The sequence below is a fragment of the Rana temporaria genome, chromosome 8, assembly GCF_905171775.1.
Source record: "Rana temporaria chromosome 8, aRanTem1.1, whole genome shotgun sequence".
NCBI classification, from domain to species: domain Eukaryota; kingdom Metazoa; phylum Chordata; class Amphibia; order Anura; family Ranidae; genus Rana; species Rana temporaria.
The window spans coordinates 59,807,759-59,828,946 of NC_053496.1; the positions used below are offsets into that span (position 1 = coordinate 59,807,759).

The 21,188-nt window shown below is 43.2% G+C and overlaps 1 protein-coding gene across 1 annotated transcript; it reads right to left on the reverse strand.

The window, feature by feature from the left end:
* Positions 1 to 1,516: 1,516 nt before the first annotated feature.
* On the reverse strand, positions 1,517 to 19,434 carry TAF5 (TATA-box binding protein associated factor 5). Its single transcript, XM_040361865.1, has 11 exons — positions 18,971 to 19,434; positions 17,470 to 17,710; positions 15,022 to 15,337; positions 14,755 to 14,918; positions 12,621 to 12,756; positions 10,793 to 10,913; positions 10,121 to 10,250; positions 8,814 to 8,978; positions 7,673 to 7,850; positions 4,124 to 4,301; positions 1,517 to 3,024 (listed from the first exon to the last, which is right to left on the reverse strand). Exons 1-11 carry the CDS (start codon positions 19,407 to 19,409, stop codon positions 2,807 to 2,809), a joined length of 2,286 nt encoding a protein of 761 aa, XP_040217799.1. The 5' UTR covers positions 19,410 to 19,434; the 3' UTR covers positions 1,517 to 2,806.
* Positions 19,435 to 21,188: the final 1,754 nt, after the last annotated feature.

A 21,188-nucleotide genomic window follows, 5' to 3' on the forward strand; every position in this document is an offset into this window, starting at 1 on the left:
TTCATGGACACAGTCGAAAAGGGGGCAAAATAGGAGGCTAGACTTTAATATGCACCTGCTCTACAGATGCATATTACTCCCATCTCACAGCTGTTGCCTCCAGTATTTGTTTACATTCATCTCCACAAATCTCACTGTCCTGCCTGCGCATTACAGCCCCACATGCATCTAGAGGCTGTGTCTTAAGACCAGAAACAAGGGAGATGGCCATGATGTAAATCAACACTGCAGATGTGGGTTGGGGCAAAAAGCACTTATCCTTTAAGCAGTATGTGCTACAGGTTTAAAAAAAACTCATGATTACTCCTTGCATGCTTATGAAAAAAAAATGCATTACCAGTTTGGAAATAATCTAGATGCATAATGGATTAATAAAATACAAAAATAACAAGGCTTGCCTTTAAATCACTCAAGTGTTTGGACACATACCATTATAAAAATGGGTAGTTGCAATTTAAAATAATTAGAACATGCAAAATATGAATTCCTGAGCAGTATAATTCACATTAAAGGTTGTCAAGGGGGGAAATTGCAACTTGGGGGACCTGTACATTAAAGGTGGAAAGCTTTGGTTTCTTCTTGAAACCATTCTACACCACTGTAGAGCAAGGTGATGGCAGCCTCTAAAATGAGCCTGTTGGAGCCTAAGTAACAGAATACACACCTTGTTTTGATGGAATACCTACAATTTTTTTTTTTTAAATATGTATTAGGCTATACAGAGGTCTGTGACCTTTTTAAATAAACCATGATTATGACAGGAACTAACATTTTAAGGACGAACTTAGAAAGCAGTAAAATCACCAAAAATTCATTGCAGGTGAATCTTCCAGCAGCATGGGTTGAAACAGCAATTGGTTCACCAACAGTGAAAATCGAACTTGGGGCTTTAGAAATAGATCCCAGAGTGCCAACTTAGCCAGAAGCAAAAGCTCTAAACAAGTGTTAAGGAAGCTTGGGGTCCTGTACAAAGGGAATTTAGGCTTGATGCAGGCAAATATGCCTTAGTAAAATCTGAAGGCTAAGCTGACCCAAAACACACTAAATGCACATTTTTGTAGGTTGGAAACAAAATGCATTTTTTTTTTTTTTTTTAACTGTAGCTTGAAGGAGTATTGGACCAAGGGGTTGTAACCAAATTTTTTTTTTTTTTTTTTTTCCCCTAAATCGCTTCCTTTACCTTTTTTGTACAGTCGTCCTTCACTTACCTCATCCTTCGATTTTGCTTTTAAATGTCCTGAATTCTTCTGAGAAATGTTCACTTCCTATTCGTCTAACTCCACACCGTAATGTGAGGCTTTTTCCCTGGTGTGGAAGGGGCGAGCAGGAGTGTCAGGACGCCCACTAACACACAGCTCCTTTGCCCACCCCCTTCCAAGGCTTTCTCCACACCAGGGTGAAAACCTCGCATTACGGTGTTGAGTTACAGAACAGGAAGCGAGGATTTCTCAGAAGAAATAAAGGACATTTAAAACCAAAATCCAAAAGGATGAGGTAAGTGAAGGAGCTATTTTGGGGGGAAAAAAAAAATTCCTTTACAACCCTTTTAAGCTCCTGCCATGTCTTCCACTAGGCTTTGTGCCCATACTAGCTATCAGTTACAAAGCTAGAGAAAGAATAGAATATAAGCATGGTATGGTGACAGCCCATTCAAACTACAAGTAGATGTGCTGTAGTAGAAAATGGTACTTGTAATTCTTTGATTGAATTACACAGCTGTATGAGTAAAGCCGCACAACTGTGCCGTTTTTAAAAAGTCAGTGGGTGCAGGGATAAGATCTGACAAAAGGAAAGCATTGGCGCATAAGAACACATTACACCCTAAACATGAGTGTAAAATGATCCTAAAAAGGTGAACTTATCTTTTAAGCTCTGAAATCCAACATCAGCTTGTAGAGGATGTTTCAGGCCATCTAAAGCCATAGCCAGGTGACAAGCTGGTTTCTACCCCAACTGAAAAGGATCTGAATGGTGGCTACTCTCACCAAATAGGTGGAAGGCAGGACCCACCCACGCAAAAAAAAAAAGCAGTGTGCCATCAACCTCAATGCTGCCCTGGTTACTTTAAGACTTACTCCAAGATTGTTAATTTGGGACAGTTAAGTAGCCACAAGTATATAACACTGTATTGAATCAGTAGGACAGCAACAAGCTGACACCAGATAGAGTGCCACTGTGCCCTGCTCAGCCATTCATGGGAAGCTTTGCATTCTGATTGTTTTGGGAGCAGGACAGGAAGTCCCCATCCCACAACTGAACACAGTGCTGTATAAACTTGTGGCTACATATTAATACAATATGCCCAACAAGCATACCTGTTATTGCCATACATCATTTAAATGGGGGGGGGTAAGCTTTGGCCCAAATGGACATTAAACAAGCAGTTAATGTTTAATGGGTGATTACTTTCAGCAACAGATCCCATTCATTAGCACTGCTAGAAGGGAAGTGTATACACCAACAAATATGTTCTTGCCTTCACACTGATACAGTATCTATAACTCTTCTGAAATTGCATGGACAAATGCTGAAGCATTACCTGTTAGTTACATAAATACAAGCACTCAGTGCTTAAAAAACTATAACTGTCAAATGCGCACAGCACCAGTTTGAATTTGTATACAATTCCTCTTGCTTGTCAGTTTAGGACTGAAACAAGGCAGTGTGGAGAATGCAAGAGTCTTGCAATAAAATTGACATCAAAATCCTATTTGGTAACATTGCATAACTTAGTCTCAGCCCCGGATTGGACAGTCAAGAGTCAGACGGAAGAATTTATTTTGCATCATCCTGAAAGTGCAATTGTTCATTGTGGGCTAAAAGCTCCAGCAGCCAGAAGAAGGTTTCGCCGTGTGAAATGAAGATGAATAACAGGAGTAGATTTTGTCATATAAGAGCCTAGGAGAAGCTCTTGAGAATTTTCATTGAAGTTTATATGTCCTGCAGAAGTTGTAAAGTCATCAGTTTCTAGGTCTTCAAATGCTTTTACTGTATCCCATAAACAGACAGTATTATCCATAGATCCTAAATAGAAAATAAAATTGTAATTAAAATAAAAGTACCATTCATAAGTATAATTTCCTACACTCACTACATAGACATGGCAAAAGCAGTTCTGCTCCTGACCCATCTACAATGTTATACAATGCCCACCAGTTAAAATCCATTATAGTAAAAACCACTACATAGCTGCAGCGTACTGCTGTCAGAATATAGGGAAACAACCCCCAAGAGCGGGGGAGGGGGTTGCACACTTGTAGCTTGCATCCAACCTGTCCGGTAAACTGCAATATAAAGAGGGATTAAGAGGTCAGCAGTAAGGACGAGCTCAGGCATGTTCGCAGAGCCCGCCAGGAAGTCAGCGCTGCGCTAATCACAGGCAGCGAGACATCTCCCGATCTCTGCAACCACGCATTGGGACAATGTCTCACTGCCTGTGATTAGCGCAGTGCCGTGCCAACTTCCTGGTGGGCTTTGGAAACAAACCAGAGCTCATCCTTAGTCAGCAGTTTCTTTGAAGTAGCATGCCCCCCTCCAACTACATATGTAAAGGAAAGCAGAAACAGCATTTTTAAATGAGACAGTGGCATGTACTGATGGGATCTAGAATGATTGAAGCATAATTTTAATAAAAAAATTCTGCATGATGAGTATAAAAATGTATAAAACTATAATAAAGAAAACAGCACATGTCAACTTCAACAAATAATGCTCCTTATTTGACAAAGAACACTTTCCACGAGCCTTTATATTTAGAAGCCTTTAGCAAAGCTTTTCTTTATCTCTCAGCCAGGCCCTTATGAAGGGGGATTCTGTGGCCCTAGAAACAAGTTGGCTTTCTTCCTTTTGTCTCAATTGAATCAGCTATAAAATGATGGGCCCCTAGAATCTCACAGGAAGAAACTTTTTTTTTGGGGGGGGTGCTAATTGAATGTTAGTAGCTTCACTACAAAGTATCAAATTCAACCAAAGCTCCCCAGCTGACCCAATAAAAGAATCAAGGCAAAAATCCCATCTTTTCTTGGCTATTGTATTCAGACAGCCACAGAATCCGCTGTCTGAATACAGTAGTGACCTGCAACTATTAAAGTACACAAGACTTTGTAATACTCTGCAAACATACCTGATGCTAAAATCTCTCCATCTCGGCTAAATTTAAGTGCATAGATTGTGTTAGTGTGACCCTTTAAATCTCCAACCATCAAACCATGGCCAATATCCCAAAGCAAGACTCTGCCATCTGTGCCCCCGCTAGCCAGAAATTTTCCATTTGGAGTAAATGTCAATGAATGAATTGGTCCCTGCAAAGAAAAAAACAAGATGAATTAAAGAACAATAAAGGCAACAAAAACATAATACTCAGCCGTTTAGAGCGCTCAGTAGGTCTATGTAAGAAACAGTTTTTATCTAGGTCTAACCCAGGAGAAAATAGAAGGGTTATATGACAGCTTAACAGTCTCTAGATGTGATCACCGAACTAGCTTTAAAGTGATTTTTGTTTTTTTTATAACTAACAAAACAAGCCTTCAAACATGTTATACTTGCCTCCTCTGTGCAGTTTGTTTTGCAGAGCAGCCCAGATACTCTTCTTGGGTCCCTCTTGAGTGCCCCTCAGCCAGCAGCTTGCTACAGGGGTACACCCAAGTAAGAGCTCCATATATCCTTGACATGACCCCACCTCTCTCTCCCCTGATTGACTGAAAGCCATGGGAGCCAACGTCGCCACTGGTCTGTCTCAGCCAATCAGGAGTGTACTGGATTGGGGGGGGTGCCAGGATCTTTGTAAAACACCTGCAGTGCTGTGGCAAGCCCTAAGGGCAGTGCTACAAACTGACATTCCTCTACTACAAATCCAAGAAACCTATGATGGCACATGTAAATACGCATCCATGATATCGATGTAGGCCAAGTGTTCCATCTGAAGCGAGGCTACTACCTAGCAAACTGACTCCATCCCGAAGGATTGGATTAACAGATGTTGGTTCAGGGATCTTAGGTCCAAGATTGGCCTTATGTCACCATTTGGCATTAGAACCGTCAACAGGTTTGAATAAAACCATGTGCCTCTTTCGGACACCGGAACCTGTACGATCACTCCCTGATGCACCAACTGCTCTAGCGCTTAAAACAATAGGTTTCTTTTGAGGATCTGCAGGAATGTTGGCTCTTAAAACCTCCCTAATTCCAGCTTGTAATCTCTGCACACTGTTGTGGTGACCCACTTGTCCTGCACCACTGTTCTCCAAATGTCCACAAATTGGAGCAGGCTTCCCCCCACCTTTAAACCCTTGCGTTTTTGGGTCTGCTGACAGTTGCATATTGTCCAATCTTCAGGTACCACTATAGCCCAGGAATAGAGACAGTTCCTGTGGCTGCGTTTCTGTAGATGGCAGCAGGAAGGATGCAGCAACATACTGCATGTGTTCTGGGTGGAAACATCAGGGAGATGAGACGCCGTTATATACCATCCCTCAAGCCAGAAGTCCAGATAGGAGGCAATCTACCAGTTATAACTGCTCACTGAAAGGCATTAGAGACCAAAAAAAAAAAAAAGTACAATAAATGCAAACACCCAAATCTTCTGCCCACTAAAGGGTCCAGTGGGGCAGCACCAGTGGTGTAGTGGGTAGCACTCTCTCCTAGCAGTGCCTAGCAGTAAAAAGGGTCGCTGGTTCGAATCCCAACAACGACTCTACCTGCCTGGAGTTTGCATGTTATCCCTGAGCCTGCGTGGGTTTCCGCCCACACTCCAAGGACATGCTGGTAGATTAATTGGCCCTAGTATATGAATGTAAGTTGGGGACCTTAGATTGTAAGCTCCTTGAGAGTAGGAACCGATGTGAATGTACAATGTATATGTAAAGCACTGCATAAATTGACAGCGCTGTACAAGTGCCTTAAATAATAGTGTGCTAGGCCTTGCAGCTAGTGTTCCATATACAGAGAAAGACTTGCTTGCCTTGTCTACAAACATTGGGCTTAATAAGGTCCAGGATTTGCTCGTCAGGCCTGGGAACAATAGAAACACACTACAGCCCTAGACCCATGTGACACTGCATCCAACTTCACACATTGCACTATATGCCCCTAATGCAGAAACCAGTGCACAATACACAATCATTTTTATTAGTTCCTGGAAGCGAACAGAATTCACTATTAGCTTTTTCACTGCTTAATTTTCACTTTTATTTTCACTATAAAAATCACATCACAAAGGGCATTTTTATTTGTCAAATGGGTGTGTATACACAGTTATTATAATAATAGTCTTTTATCACTAGACACACACTTAAATATGAACTACTTTTTTGTATCTGAATTTTTTACACGAGAAACATTATATTCGTTTTTCATTATATATTTTCCAATATTCCAGATATTTCAGGGTTAAATTTCAGCGATCTGAGACCTATTCACACAGATGATTGTGGTTAGGGATTCAGATCTGGCAACCCCATTGGTTAATTAGTTTTGATTTATCAGGGGTTAGCATTAATCACGTCAAGTTTGCTATTAGATGTGATGTTTTATAATTGTCAGCTATAATTAAGCACTAATTTATAATGCGAAACGCATCAGCTGTTTTACTCCCATGTTGTGTGCTGTGACTTTTAGTGCATTTTTCCTTTTTTAAATAAAGACAACCATCAAGGTTTTTTGGAGTGCAGCTGTCCATATTTTCCTGTTTCCATTTGTTGCCTTGTGCATTGCCAGCACCCTTGATTTCCTGAGACCACACTAATCATCCTAACACAATCCACCTGGAGCGGTAACTTTCTTTCTAAGGCCTCTTTCACACTGGGGCGGGAGCCACGGTGGCGGTATAGCGGCGCTATACCGTCGGATTTGCCACGGGATTCAGCCGCTAGCTGTGCAGTATTAACCCCCGCTAGCGGCCGATAAAGGGTTAATACCGCCCGCAATGCACCTCTGCAGAGGTGCATTGCAGGCGGTATTGCCGCGGTTTCCTGTTTTAAATGGGAAGAAGCGGTGAAAGAGCGGTATACATACCGCTCCAAAGATGCTGCTAGCAGGAGATTTTTTTTTCTCTCCTGCCAGCGCATCGCCTCAGTGTGAAAGCCCTCTGGCTTTCACATTGAGGTTGCTGGGCAGGAGTTTTTCAGGCGGTATAGCAGCGCTATTTTTAGCGCTGTACCGCCTGAAAAACTCCTCAGTGTGAAAGGGGTCTTACAGAGAAAGCCTTACTTGCGTTGTCTACAAACACAGCTTAATAAGGACCAGGTTTTGCTAGTCAGGCCTGGGAACAATAGAAACATACTACAGCCCTAGACCCATGCGACACTGCATCCAACTTCACACATTGCACTATATGCCCCTAATGCAGAAACCAGTGCCTCCAGAGAAGTTTATTCACCCAAGGACACTAGCAAAAAACGGGCACCCCACAATCACTTTATTCTAATCTGTCCTACACAGATTACTTGACAAAGCTGACAGTTCTGTTACTGGCCATACAATGCCAAAATAAATATGCCCACAGCATGATGGTAGCAACATGTGATCTCAATTAAAAGATAGTGATTGGCAGGCTGAAGTAACTGATCTCATACATTAATTGAACATTTTCTAAATCTATAATTTTCCTACACAATGTATTGTGACCGTAAAAAGGTACTGTATGAAAATAAAGTTAAAACACACCAATCATTACCTTGTGTCCAGTGAAAATCCTCACACAGTTCCCATTTAATACATCCCATAATCTGACTGTTCTGTCCGTTGAGCCAGTAGCTATGTAATTAGAATTCGGATGAAAACGAGTACTTATAACATCTGCAAGATGACCAGCAAATATACGTAAAGGCTGATAATGGTCTGTTGCCCATAAACTGTAAGACATGGAAAGAAATAAAATCAGCAGGTGTACATGGAAATTTGGCACCGAATACAAAGCCTTTGTCTTTCCCTGCACGTCAAACCCACCCTGACCTAATGTAAACCCCTCAGATACACTTACGTAAAACTCAATTCACAGGACACTACACCGTTTACATACTGTGGGTCATATATACCTTCCACTGGCTGCACCTGTGCTCTAGTTCCTCTGACTTCTATAGGGCTATCTATAGTGTAACTGCAGACACAGAAAATATACTGAATGGCGGGAGAGAGATGTTTGAACCGTCCCCACAGGTGGGAGGTAGGAAAATTAGTATGCAAACTGTGTACAGAACAGAAGCCTGGACACCCGATATCATGTTTAGTGTGAGGACAGATCGTATGTTTACCTGGATTAGAGAGGGAACAGAACATCTACTCTAACTGGGATTGTTTTACGGTTTGTAAAACTAAAAAATCTTAACCCAAAAAAAGGACAATAATCACTTCATCCAGGTGCAAAAATAATAGTCATTCACTGTATACCCTCATTGCTCCAAGGATGAAGCTATATGCCCGAGAAACCCAGTGTAGACTTAGCTGTTGCTCAAAACAATGGTGTAGCCACTCGGTTAATTATACACCAAATAAAATCCAGTTACAAGTTTAACACAAACTACAAAAAATGTGTGAGCAAAATCTAAAATGTTATTACTATGCTTGCTATATACAAGGAATTGCTGTAATCGACTAGAGGCACTGACTCAACTATAATTCAGGCACCACCCTTTTAATAATTTACATATTCTCCATAGGTCATCATAGATTTTTATACCACACACGCAAAAGGGATACATGCCCTTTGTTTGAAAAGTACACTTCTCCTCGCACTGAATGCCAGCTATGATGCATAAACACAATGGAATATAAGGCAGGACTGACATTGGAAAAACTAAATACAAATGTTAATTTACCGAGCAATTCTGTCATGGCCTCCAGACACAAAGTAATATCCATATGGAGAAAACTGAGCGTCCCACACTGGATAGTTATGTCCTTTGTATGCCACCAAGCAGGTGAATGTCTGAAGACTCCATAAACGGACGGTGCCATCTTCTGAGCTTGATAATAAATAATTCCTAAAGCAGACACGAATAAAAATGATCAAAATTCAATAAAACCAATGACAAAAGTATACTGCAGATATTAAAATACACACTATGCCAAAAGTATTGGGACGCCTGCCTTTACATGAACTTTAATGGCATCCCACTCTTAGTCCGCTACAGCGTTCAATAGAGTTGGCACATCCTTTGCAGCTATAACCACTTCAACTCCTCTGGGAAGGCTGTCTGTCCACAAGGTTTAGAAGTGAGTCTATGAGAATGTTTGACCATTCTTCCAGAATCACATTTGTGAGGTCAGCGACTGATGTGGACGAGAAAGCCCGGATTGCAGTCTCCGCTCTAATTAATTTTAAAGGCGTTCCATCGGGTTGAGGTCAGGACTTTGTGCAGGCCAGTCAATTTCTTAAACCCCAAACTCGCTCATCCACGTCTTTATGGACCTTGCTTTGTGCACTGTTCCAAATCATTGGGTGTGGGGGTTGCTTTTCATGTGTTGGGCTTGGCCCCTTCGTTCCAGTGAAGGGAACTTTTAAGGCACCAGCATACCAAGACATTTTGGATAATTTCATGTTCCCAACTTTGTGGGAATAGTTTGGGGATGGCCCCTTCCTGTTCCAACATGACTGCGCAGCAGCGCACAAAGCAAGGTCCATAAAGACATGGATGAGAGTTTGGGGTGGCGGAACTTGACTGGCCTGCACAGAGTCCTGACCTCAAACCGATATAAAACACTTTGGGATGAATTGGAGTAGAGACTGAGAGCCAGGTCTTCTCGTCCACATCGGTGCCTAATCTCACAGAGGAAGGCGTCAGCATTCAAAGACATGTTAGGTTAGACAGCTTGATGCTCCCAACTTTGTGTAAACAGTTTGGGGATGGCCCCCTCCTGTTCCAATATGACTGTGCTGTCAATGTCAGAGAGCCAATGAGAAGAGGGGGCGGAACCAAGCCAAAGCTCAATGTCTGAATGGACAGAGCAGTGGCTCAGGTGCCCCCATAGCAAGCTGCTTGTTGAGGGGGCCAGAAGGGCTGGCAAGGGACCCGAGAAGAGGAAGACCTGGGCTGTTCTGTGCAAAACCACTGCACAGTGCAGGTAAGTATATAACGTGTTTATTTTTTATTTTATTTTAAATAAGAAACATAACATTTCCCACCTGTCTGGACTGAAGCTAGTTGCATAGACAGGTCCGCAGTGACCATATAAAACCTTTATCTCGCTTGATGTCTTTTCATCCATAATTCTTTCCAGAACATCATCTGATTCTTTGTCTATCAAGCTGAGATCTAATGAAGATAATAGGTCCATTAGTAATCAGTTTAAAAACAGTATTTACCAAAAAAAAAAAAAAACCACACACACACACACAGTATTCCTGACCATAATAATGGCCACTATTCATTTAGCTGTGGGGAGAAGGAGCTACATGCACCTCCCATATGTGTAATGCTTAATACTAGTGGTGCCTTCAACACTGCAAGGAATAATTGATTCAATTGAGGTACCAATGGTAAGCATTATACATTTTAACCCATACTTTGCTGACATTTCAGAAGCAGCATGACGTATATTGTGTGCAAAAGTGTGAATGAAGGCATAAACTCCATCATGTCCTCTTGTTGACAACGTCTGGTCACAAATACTTCAGAAAAAAAAAAAAAAAATGCACACACACTGTAAAATGAAAACAAAACCTGAAGCTCATTTGTAATAGCAAGACTTGTTACCGCTGACAGGAAAATCTAAAAGGTATGTTATTTGTATTATAATCAGTATGTTTTCTTAAACATTTAATGTATTTTCACAAAAATAAATAAAAAATAGTTACCAGCTGTGCCTTTGACACCCCTAAGTCTTTTCGGCGTTAGACTCCACACACGCACGGTAGAATCTGCAAATCCTCCTGCGATCATGCTGGAATCATCCGTAACATCCACTGCGGTCAAACCCTGCATAAAATCAGAGCTTTACTTTAGAAAGTTCATTACTTTAGAAAGATATTTTCAAAATTAGGCAAAAATTCACAAAGGCTTCTGGTCAGCGGTAAAAACCAAGCAGTTATTTTTTACTTCATATCTTTATTAATCCATTTTCTCAATAAACATCTGTACATTCACATAGACCTTGCCACCCTCCCCCAGAACATTCAAATACAATAATCATGATATCTCTTTAGGACCATATATAATTCCCCATTCCGCATAGTTGGAGTATCGCTTCCAACAATCTTTCCCTTGACTTTCCTCCAGCTAAGCTTCCCTCTGTCCAACGCATTTGTCCCTCACTCACATCAATCTACTTTCATTCCTCCATCATTCCCACTTAACCTTTATTTCCTTAAAGGGGTTGTAAACAAAAAAAAAATGTATTTAAAAATCACAAACATGTTCTACTTGCCTCCACTGTGCAGCTCATTTTGCACAGAGTGGCCCCAATCCACGTCTTCTGGGGTCCCTCAGCGGCTGTCTCTGGTCCTGCCCGCAAGAACTACACAGCTCGCATTGTGTGTAGTCCTTTACTGGCACACTCCCATGATACAGCGAGCAGCCATAGCCGCTCACTGCATCACTCGGTCCCTGCCCCTCGGCACGCCGCGTCACTGGATGTGATTGACAGCAGCGCCAGCCAATGAGTGCGCTGCTTTCAATCCATCCGCTCTAGCCAATCAGCGGCCAGGCTGAGCGGCAAAGAGGATGTCGGGACCCAGCACGGGAATTTCAAGGGGTCAGGGGGGGGCCGGTATACTCTGAAGTTTTTTCACCTTAATGCATTAAGGTGAAAAAACTTTTTCCTTTACAACTCCTTTAAATCATCTCTTCCCTTCTTTCTCAACTATTCAATATATATGGATATTACTTTTCTCCCGCCACTGTCTACAGATTTTTTTCAAATGTTTTATTTTTTGTTTTCATTCTTCACTGGATGGTGGGAGAGCGGTTTGCCATCTGTGCAATCAACCTCCTTGCCTGAAATAGGCATCTCAAAAGCTGGTTATTCCCAATTTTTCCCCTCTCCCTATCCCAGTACACATTGAATTGGTTCCAGTTCCATATTAACTTCAAAGCTCTGCTCAATGATTCCCACTACCTCCTTCTAATACCAAAAATAATTTCGGGCATCTCCAACTCACATGTGAATCATTATCCCCTTTGTTTCTTCGGCATCTGATCTACGACCAAACCAAAAAAGTTTGTACAGGGTATAATAAGCTCCAATAAAAATAGATGACAGTTGTCTTTAAAATCTACCTCAAACTGCCCACCTACAATGTGACTTAAGGGCCGATTGGGTCTGTTCACATTAGGGAAGCCACAATGCTTCACAGTGCAGAAATTTTAACTCGCATATCAAGTTTAGCACATATTGCTTGCCAAACCTCACCCATTGAAGTGACCGCACTGCAACCACATGCCAAACACATTCTTTTTTTAAAGTGGAATCCACTTTGGAATGAAAATTAGCAAACACAGGCTTTCAGGAGGAGACAGCAGTGTTGCCAGTAAAATTGCCTCTGAAAAAGCTATCCACCATGTATCACTTCTTGGAGGGGCAGTAGAGCCTACTGTCCATGTGAAAGAGGCATAAGAGTATTTAGATGGGAAAAGATTCAATTTACCCAGAACATGACATCTAGTGGAAGATTCAATTTACCATACCTGGTAAGCATTAAGGAATGAGTAGAAACAGATTGAGGGCAAAAAATCAGGACCAAGGCGAACCCGTTTGGCAGCTTCCTTCATAATCATGATTTTATCAAGTTTGTCAGAATCCTTTAGCTCTGGAAGAGGAATTCTAAAAAAATAAAATAAAATAAAAGTCAGCCATCAAACATGACTTTGCTTCATAGTGTACCCGACTTTAGGGCTCTGTTTGATGGAGTTAACATTTAAAAATGGGACACAAATTAGTGGAGCTATGTATTCGTAAAGCCTAACAAAAAAAAAAAAAAAAAACATTATCAGCACTAGGGACACTACTATTCTTGAGAGGTGTCCTCCCTCCAATGCAACTCAACCTCTCTTTCACCAGCCACTGTAATCTGCCAGTACAACTGGGGTTAGTAGAATGGGCGGTGGCGGGCACTCGTAAGAAATGTCCAACTATGTCCACCCTTTCCACTTGGCTGCTTTGACAAAATTCATACTATTGCTTCCATGAATGAAAACGGGATCTACAAATTAAGGACAGGTGGGTGATGGGTCCCCCCTCCAATCCATAGATCATGTTTTATTCATTAGAAGCTGTAACAATGGTTTCGTGGAATGGAGCAGCCGAGTCAAAAGGGCAGACATAGTCGGGCACTTTTTGAGAGCCAGTCACAGCCTCTTAGTTCTACCAACAGCTATCATACCAGAAGATTACCATTGAGGGGGTAGGAGGCATCAGAGTGGGAAGATTTTGGTGAATGGAGGACAGCAGCACCACAAGATAGGTAAACTTAGGCTTTAATAAATCCATACATGTATTCTCAAAACACAACTAGCGTGTATCGCTGAATTTGACTTACTATCAAACTCTACAATCACCTATACAGCAGCACCCAGACTGGGACAATGAAGAGCAGGACAGGGAGCCAATCAGGTGTGCTGAATGCAAGCGTTATAATAAACATGCCAATAGGAGAGAGCAAAAGATAATCTCATCATTCTGCTATGGGGTGGAAAGGATATTACTGTCAGTCTTAATTATTGCTTATAGAGGAAGTAAACTGATATTTTTTCTTCCCTGCAAAGTAAAGGCACAAACAATGTGCTAGTATGCATCGCATACTCGCCTACAAACGAAGACAGCATCGTCCATGCTGGAGGCCGCATCCCTCTTCGCCTGTCTTCCATTTGGGGCCACGGACTTCAGCTGTGTGACTGGCTGGAGCTATATGCGCGTGGGAGCCGCGGGTCACGAAGTCTTACCTATAGGTACGCCTAGGCGCACGTTTAGGTACAAAGTCTACAGGAAGTTTTACTTCTGTTTTAACCAATGCCATACACCTGACTATGCTGTCCTAAAGGGGTTGTAAAAAAAAAAAATCCCTAAATAGCTTACTTAACCTTAGTGCAGTCCTCCTTCACTTACCTCATTTTTCAATTTTGCTTTAAAATGTCCGTATTTCTTTTGAGAAATCCTCACTTGCTGTTCTTCTGTCTATAAACTTCGCACAATAATGCAAGGCTTTCTCCCTGGTGTGGAGAAAGCCTCTTGAGGGGGGAGGGGGCGAATAGGAATGTCAGGACACCCACTAACACACAGCTCCTTTCACTAGCTGCAAAGTAGATAGCGTCCTGACACTCCTGCTTGCCCCCCCCCCCTCAAGAGGCTCTCCACACCAGGGAGAAAGCCTTGCATTACTGCGTGTAGTTACAGACAGAAGAACAAGTAGTGAGGATTTCTCAGAGGAAATAAGGACATTTAAAAGCAAAAATCGAAGGATGAGGTAAGTGAAGGAGGACTGCACTAAGGTAAAGGAAGCTATTTAGGGAAACATTTTTTTTACCTTTACAACCCCTTTAAGACTGTACAGTCCTACACATACTTAAACAGCTAAATACACAGATAGAATATGTACAAGGAAGGAGCTTAAGCTGCTAGCCCAGAGTTCAGTTTTAACGTCCATTGCTGAAAGCAACTCAATTGTATGTGCTGAATTTCCTAGACATGGACATAACCAGTGTGTCAGTCAATAGAACTGAATGAATCAAAAAGTGGGAAGCTTACTTCCTCAGTGAAATTCTAAGATCCTTTCAGTCATTTGGAAGATGCTCAACAAACAGTTCCTTAAATATTTTAACATACCTAGTCTGAGGCGGTGCATGAGGATCCTGTTTCTTGCTTTTTGAGCCTATGCTGTCCTTTTTTGGCTTCTTTTTCTTTGGCTTTCCTTCTTCATTTTCCCCTTCTTCATCTTCATCATCTAAAGGGACTTCAATCTCTGGTTCTTTCAGAAGGCCAAAGAACACCTACAAAATAAAGTAAACATTTAGAGCAGCAACTTATACCTGGACACATCTACCACCAAGAGGCTTGTTCAGCTCATATATACTATCTGCTTGAAGTACACACCTTGACTTTGTTTGCTTCACGCTTGGCTTCCCCAGACAAGCTGCCCACCATAGCATCTATCTGCTGTTTGCTACGTGGCATGCCATCAAATATATCAATGTACAAGTGTTCCTGTACTATGCTCCATATCTGATTGTTCTGCCTTTCCTGTAGATGGCGCTTAAGCAGCTGATAGGAGTCCCGGGATATTCTTAGCACAAACTTGCTTGTTCGAAAGTCTAACATTGTCTCATTGCCTTTCATGTGCTCTTTCGTGGTAAGGCTGGCTAAAATGCGGAGATCATCTTCATAGTAACATTCCTGGTCCCCATGGAATCTTTAACAGAAAATTGTAACAAGTTAGATACATGTTTAATTATATGCATACACTCTAAATTGATAGAATCAAAATGAAAGGATTTGTGCTTTTTCCCTTAATATATTTCACAGTAATACAATTGCTATGTTAAAGCATATCATGCTCTGCAATGTTTTGTGCACAAGAACCATTCATTATGAATAGCACACCAACACACCTTGCCAACGCACCTGCACCCCATTGCCAAAAATGCTGAATGCAGTTTTTGGGTCCATTGTGGTGCACTGGGTGACATTTAAATAAGGGCTACCCCAAGGCAAAACACGAGCAAACTGGCCTGGAATGGGCCCTTAAAAGAATAATTATATTTGTACTTATGGCAGGGTTGCTTTCACTACATAGCACAACAGTCAATGTGCACGATTCTGTGTAAAATGAGAATCACATTTTTTTTGCTTAGAAGATCATGTTTCTCTTGCAGCCTTCTTTCACATTATACAAAAAATTGGGCTAACTTTGCTGTTTAGGTTTTTTTTTATAATTTAAGTGGAATTAAAAAAATATATATATTGTGTTTGAAAAACCGCTGCGCAAATATAGTGTGACAAAATATTGCAACCGCCAAAAAAAATATGTTTGGGTGTTCCAAGTAATTTTCTAGCAGAAAATGGTTTACTTGTAAGCAAAAAATGTCAGAAAAGGTTTGGTCTTTAAATGGTTAAAGTGATTGTAAAGGTTCAATTTTTTTTTTTTTTTTTATAACATCATACTTACCTCGTTTTGCACAGAGTGGTCCCGATCCAAGGCATCTGGGTTCCCTCGGCTCCTCCATGCATCAGATGAGCCCCTCTGGGAAGCACTTTGCCAATGGTGTTACCTTGCGGATGCGCTCCTGAGTTAAGCATTTGCATCCATAGACACGAATGCGGGACTCGGCCCTGCCCCCTGCGTCATTGGATTTCATTGACAGCAGCGGAAGCCAATGGCTGCGCTGCTATAAATCTATCCAATGAAGAGCTGAGAAGACGGGGCCGAGATAAAATGCGTTTGACACGGGACTTTCGAAGGCAATTATACTTAAGGTGAAAAACGGGAAGGTTTACAACCCCTTTAAGCTTCTTCGTCTACACACCAGAGCTCTTTCCTTTGATAAAAGAACAAAAAGATACTTTGTTTCCACTTGTGTGTTGTATTAAAACTTGGCAGGCTGCCTGGATTTGGTTTTTCCAGCTGTGAGAACTCTGCACTTGTTAGAAAAAACATGACATGCTGTTTTGAAGATCGGAAAGGGTTCTAAAAAAGGTAGAAGTTATTTTTTACCTTAATGCATTCCTTCCCTCAGCCACACTTATACTTACCTCAGCACAATCTCGATCCATCGCTGTACCTGAGAACATTGGCTCTCTGCTCTTCTGGTACCCCAGACTGCACACTGCAAAACCATTGCACAATGCAGATAGGTATAACTTTTATTTCCTTTTATAAATCACTTAATTAGTGCACCTAAAAAGACAGTCCACCATTTTGAAAAAATATAAATACCCCCACATCAAGAAAAGAAAAATATACACATTAGAACCTGCAGAGCATTGCTACCGAGATTAGTGGACCGCAGGAGCAATGCAGAGGCTCATGCAGACTCTTCCTCCAGCCCCAAATCTGTAGGACCTACCCTTAGGGAGCTGAAAAAGTATCAATAAATTACAAGGGCATCACCATGCATGAGCGCTATTGCCACAGTGGCAAGCGGGACTTGCGGTCTTCAATTCACAGATCCTGTGAATGGGTGGCGTGGCTGTGCTGGCAGTCACAAATAGTCACACCAAATTCAAAAGATAAGTTGCTGCAGAGAGAAGAACCCAGCAATTCATGTCAATATTGGGTGGATTGGGGAACGTAACCATGTTTCAATGTAAACACTAAATATGGGTGCTGGACTTCGCTTTTCATTTTTCAGATCTGAACTGGAGTTTTCTTACTAAACACACACTTTTATAGTAGAGCTCAACTGCGATTTAATTTACATATCAGAAAATGAACACCATTATACTTAATAATCCAAAACTAATACTGCCCATTCCTTTTCTAGGAAGATTATTCCAACCCCTCAAATCTGGAAACCCACTGACACCGCTTGGAACATTCCTTACTTGTCAAAGAAAGATTTGGCTTTATTTTCATGCTGATTGTAGACCAGCTCCAGGTACATGTGCACAAAGAGAGGGTAGAATAGCTGAGATAACTCTGCACGATGACAGTCCAGTACAGACTCAATGAATCTTTTTAGGCCACTGTAGTAGTCCTCATACAGCGCTGGATCTCCTTGCTGGTTATAAGCAGACAGAACAGCACTGACATCTGGCTGGTCCTGTGGGCCGCTATTCAAAGTACCTGAAAAGAAAACAGATCGACTTTACTAATTAGAATTTGGGGGGGGAGAAAAAGGAGAGTAGATTTTAACTTGCATATAACACACCAGTACTAATATGAATATTGCATTATTTATCTGAATGCTTCCTTTTTCAAGTCATGCAAGTCAGTTAAAGCATCTGCTTATAATATGGACAAGAACTTGTCAAACTCAATATATGACTACTTAGAAGTACAAATCTAAGCAGGATTTAGGCCTCATTCACACCCACGATTACTACATTTACTGATTACTGTACGGTCCCTCTACTTCAGTGTTTATCAACTCCAGTCCTCAAGGCCCCCCAATAGACCCGACCGTACAGTGCACGGCCACCATAGAGCCGACCGTACAGTGCACGGCCACCATAGAGCAGACCGTACAGTGCACGGCCACCATAGAGCAGACCGTACAGTGCACGGCCACCATAGAGCAGACCGTACAGTGCACGGCCACCATAGAGCAGACCGTACAGTGCACGGCCACCATAGAGCAGACCGTACAGTGCACGGCCACCATAGAGCAGACCGTACAGTGCACGGCCACCATAGAGCAGAGCGTACAGTGCACGGCCCCCATAGAGCAGACCGTACAGTGCACGGCCCCCATAGAGCAGACCGTACAGTGCACGGCCACCATAGAGCAGACCGTACAGTGCACGGCCACCATAGAGCAGAGCGTACAGTGCACGGCCACCATAGAGCAAACCGTACAGTGCACGGCCACCATAGAGCAAACCGTACAGTGCACGGCCACCATAGAGCAAACCGTACAGTGCACGGCCACCATAGAGCAAACCGTACAGTGCACAGCCACCATAGAGTAGACCGTACAGTGCACGGCCACCATAGAGCAGACCGTACAGTGCACGGCCACCATAGAGCAGAGCGTACAGTGCACGGCCACCATAGAGCAGAGCGTACAGTGCACGGCCACCATAGAGCAGAGCGTACAGTGCACGGCCACCATAGAGCAGAGCGTACAGTGCACGGCCACCATAGAGTAGACCGTACAGTGCACGGCCACCATAGAGCAAACCGTACAGTGCACGGCCACCATAGAGCAAACCGTACAGTGCACGGCCACCATAGAGTAGACCGTACAGTGCACGGCCACCATAGAGCAGACTATGTGTATGCCTGGCTCTCTACCCTCTAACACTCCGTACTCTCGGAGATGATCACGGATCGGTCTCTATTCCCGGTGCAGTGTGTGCACAGACATCAGTCAGTCCCCCTCACCTTTCGCGGCGGAAAGTACGGCGGTCGGGGCTCCCCCGGCGGCAGTGGAGGAGATGGCGGCGCTCCCCGCGGTGACTCTGCTCAGCAGACTGTGCTCGGTGCTCTCGGGTTCCCCGGAGGTCGGCTGTCCGCTGGGGCTGAGAGCCGGACTCCCCTCGGGCTCCAGGCCGCACTCCCGGCGGAGGATGTCGACGGACTCCCGCAGGTTACTCTTTTTGAGGAATTGCAGGACAGCCAGCAGCGTCTGCCGGTCCGGAGGCTCCGAGGTGGTGAGCGGAGGAGGCAGCGGAGAGCTGGCGGCCTTCGGGGAGGCGCCATGGCCATTTCCCAACGCTGGCTCCTCGGTAACTGGCCCCGAAAGGCTCTCGCTCTTCACCTCCTCCAGGAGCTCGGGCTCCGTCTTCACCGAGGTACTCGCCTCGTCTGGCACCGCCGCCATCTTGGAGCGGGAGTTTATTCTTTACGACGTCGCGTTTTACGGCGCGAAAGGCGGGGCCTTGGGGGCTTCCGGGAGCATTAGAACGACAGTCCTGGCAGCGCCATTTACGGCGATCCTATAACGACTCTGATTTGTTTTCAGAATAATTCAGTCATAGCTGAAAAATGACGACCAGTATAGGACAGACTTTAGCTCAGCTTTGTCAGCCTGCGTCTCCTATAGTAGACAGGCTGCCTTATTTTCCACTGAATTGCACTGTGGAAGGGCCCACTTAGGCCCCAATCACACTGCTGGCACACTTAGGAAATGCGGACCCCCTTTTTTGCACATTTAGGAAATGTGCCCGGACACGCATGGGGTTTGTGGTATTTTGTGTTAATGACACCGCAAACATTGTTAGCAGAGGCATGTTTTGTTATATGACAAACTGTGCAAAAAGGTACCAAAATAGTAATGGCGGCGATCTGTAATATTTTTTTGGCACTACTGCGACATTGCGGCGAACAGATCGGACACTTTTGACACTTTTTTGGGACCATTTATGCAGTGATCAGAGCTATAAAAATGCACTGATTATTGTGTAAATGTCACTGGCAGGGAAGGGGTTAACACTAGGGGGTGATCAAGGGGTTAGGTGTGTCCCCTGGGAGGTGTTTCTTACTGTGCGGGGAGGGGACTGACTAGAGGAGGAAACAGATCGCTGTTCCTAATCACTAGGAACAGCAGATCTTTCTCTCCTCCCCTGTCAGAACAGGGATCTGTCTGTTTACATTGACAGATCGGGGTCCCCCATCGAGCAGCGTGGCGAGCACGCCTGCTATCGATCTTAAAGGTGCCGACGTACACCTACAGCAATTTGCAGGAACGTGCCGACCTGCCGCCTTATAACGACGGGGGCTGGTTGGCAAGTGGTTAAAGCAGTACTAAACCCTTAAGCAAACACCTATTATATTGCAGCTTACCAATTCCTAGATCTGATATCGGCATTCGTTTTCTTTTTTAGGCTTTCTTTCTCTTATTTTCACCTGGTGATCTGGCCAGTAAGTCTGTTTTTTTTTTTTTAGCGTCCTGCCAGCGCACCGCTCCAGTATAAAAGCACTTGGGGTTTCACACTGGAGTGAGAGTAGCGGCACTTTGTAGACCCTATTTTTAGCTCCTCTGTGTGAAAGTAGCCTTAAAGGGTCATTTTCCAGCTAAATAGCTTCCTTTACCTTACTGCAGTCCTGGTTTCATGTCCTCATTGTTCGTTTTTACTCTGATGTTGCTGTAATTCTTCTCTGTTCTGGACACTTCCTGGTTGTCTGTTTCCTGAGGACCACAGTACTGGGAGATTCTAGTTTCATTTTCCAAACCATCACTTCTCTATGGCTCTATACAGCACAGAGGCAGGATAACATGCAAAAACTAAACTGAAACTACAGGTACATTATATGATTGATTTTTATCTATTTTGAATCGTTTTTAAAAGGAATCAGTTAACTATTATGTCTCTATACCCTGTAAACAGTCATTTGAGCAAAAAACAATTTTTCCTTTACAACTCCTTTAAGCCCTGTACACACGACCGGGAATCCCGTCGGGGGGAAAAAAACATCGGTTTTCCCGACGGGATTCCTGGCAGGCTTGCCCTGAAAAGCTGTGTATACACACGACCACACAAAAACCCGCCTTTCTTTTGAATGGCAAGAACGCAGTGATATCATCGACTACGACGAGCCGCTGTCTCGTCACATTCGATTCCATCGCCGCCATCTTGCTACACCCCAGACTAACATTGTA

Coding starts and splice junctions, on each gene's coding strand:
- TAF5 (XM_040361865.1), bottom strand. CDS start 19,409: ATGGCGGCGGTGCCAGACGAGGCGAGTACCTCGGTGAAGACGGAGCCC. Junction 17,711..18,970: donor CGTACTTTCCGCCGCGAAAG/GTGAGGGGGACT, acceptor TTTTCTTTTCAG/GTACTTTGAATAGCGGCCCA. Junction 4,302..7,672: donor GGATTTTCACTGGACACAAG/GTAATGATTGGT, acceptor TTTTCTTTGCAG/GGACCAATTCATTCATTGAC.